Source organism: Antrostomus carolinensis, unplaced genomic scaffold (assembly GCF_000700745.2).
Source record: "Antrostomus carolinensis isolate BGI_N321 unplaced genomic scaffold, ASM70074v2 scaffold30815, whole genome shotgun sequence".
In the NCBI taxonomy this organism is placed as follows: Eukaryota; Metazoa; Chordata; class Aves; order Caprimulgiformes; family Caprimulgidae; genus Antrostomus; species Antrostomus carolinensis.
In genome coordinates, this window is record NW_010314789.1 from 1,260 (window position 1) to 3,097 (window position 1,838).

Sequence of the window (1,838 nt, forward strand, 5' to 3'; positions counted from 1 at the left end):
AGGGAAGGGAGGGTCTCAGCCACCCAGGAAAGGGAGCGGCTCAGCCACCCAGGGAAGGGAGGGTCTCAGCCACCCAGGAAAGGGAGCGGCTCAGCGCAGTGAGCAGCCCCGGGGCCAGGGATCGGGAACGGCCTCGCCTGAATTAGGAAAAAGCACAGATGGACATGCTGCCTACCATAGCTTTCACAAATGAGCTCCTTATACTTCCTGCCGGCGTCTGCGACGAGCTGCAGCAGCTTTACAGACTCTCTTTTGTCCTCTTCTTTCAGGTGGTTCAGCCCTAGTATTTCCAGGAGAATCACAACACCTTCAGCCTCCAGAAATTCAATAAGGTATCTGTGTCTGCAAGGACAGGGGGAACAAAACCAAAGGTGTCACCTGCCTTGGAGCCCATTTCCTCTGTCAGCATGCCGTGCTCCCAGGAACCATCACCTCCTGCCTCGCTGCCCGGGCAGTGAGCACAAGGAGGCTCAGCCGGTGATGCCCACCAGCAGCACGCTTTGTGGCCGCAGGTCACCAGCTCCTGTTTTACCCTGTGCTCGTTTCAGATGTTGAACCACAGGCACAGAAAGCCCCGTCTCCGCACTCAGGCTCTCACCACACTCCTTCCCCATTGTGTCACTGACCTGGTGGCTCTGGAGACATGCACAAGCAGTGCATTTGGTTTTGAGAGCATTTGAAATTCCTACCACAAGCCTCACTGCGGACTGCCTTGCCTGAAATGCTTACACAGCCCTCCCAAAACAGCACCAAGCACTTGTTATTTTCTTTATCTACTCCCCCCTCACCCTTGTGTGCCCTCCCCACGGGACCTCTCACACAGTGACATGCTGTACTCACCCACTTGCAGCAGATAGGAAGATGCCAACGGATTTGAGCAGCTTGTTGAGGCACGTGCTGTGTGTGTAGCTGTTGACAAGGCTAAGGAGCATTTTACAGAGCACTGTGGTGTCCCCCAGACTGCCTTTGGCAATGTGGAAGTCTGAAGTGGGTAGTCCCTCTTGTGAGAGCACGGACCTTCCCTTCACAGGCGTGCAGAAGCAGCACGCTCATCCCAGTATGAGAAAAACCACTAATTCTAGGTCCCTGAGAGACAGGTTACCTGACTTTCCTGTCAGTTCCATCTGGAGATAGCCAGGGGTTTTTCAGAACACGGCTGGATATAGATGTCTCCATATAGAAGCTTATTTTTTAAACAAAATTATGGTAGAGAACTTTCCCTTCTTCTCCATCCCACTACCACATGCCACCTCCAGCTGTCCAAGGAAAGAGATACGTTATCCTGAGCCATGCTGTTAGGCGAGCTAGAAACAAGCTGGCTCCCTGGGAGAACTCCAGCTCCAGCTCTGGTTCTGTCTTGCCATCATTGCTTTTAATGAAGTTGTCCAGGATGCAGCTTCGAGCAACTTTGTGGGCCCTATCCCATTCCTGCAAGAAAACCATGAGCTTCCTGATGTCTTCCTGCTCTTTGACAGAAGTCATGATCTCTTCTGCCTGGAGAAAAGTGAGAAAGAATTTTTAAAAGGGCTTTGAAGATAGAAATGTCTGTACTAAGGGATTGCCACCAGAATCATATTTAGCACCTCTGGCAAATAATATTAGAGCACTTACTAGCCATTAATTTAGTCTCATTTTCCTTTATACTTATTTCATAGACAGGAAAACTGAGGCAGGAGGAGAGTTCCTGGTATGTCTGAAGCTGCACAATAAATCTGCAATAGACCTGAGATTATTTTCCAGGGCACGTGGCTTCACCACAGGAGCTCTCTCCTCTGCTCTGTAATAAAGTCATTTTGATGTTACCCATTCCCCCAGCCTCAGTTTCTCACTAGCCTCAT

The 1,838-nt window shown here is 50.5% G+C and overlaps 1 protein-coding gene across 1 annotated transcript in view; it reads right to left on the bottom strand.

Annotated features, from left to right (window-relative positions):
• The window catches only part of ARMH1 (armadillo like helical domain containing 1), a gene marked incomplete at its 3' end in the record, with an annotated part of 2,688 nt that extends 1,206 nt beyond the window's left edge, over nt 1-1,482 (bottom strand). Inside the window, exons 1-3 of the mRNA XM_010167768.2 lie at nt 1,277-1,482; nt 841-909; nt 176-342 (exon numbers count right to left, since the gene is read on the bottom strand). Of these exons, the coding sequence (XP_010166070.1) occupies nt 176-342; nt 841-909; nt 1,277-1,482 (442 nt within the window). The remainder of the gene's footprint in view (nt 1-175; nt 343-840; nt 910-1,276) is intronic.
• Between the last annotated feature and the right edge of the window lie 356 nt (nt 1,483-1,838).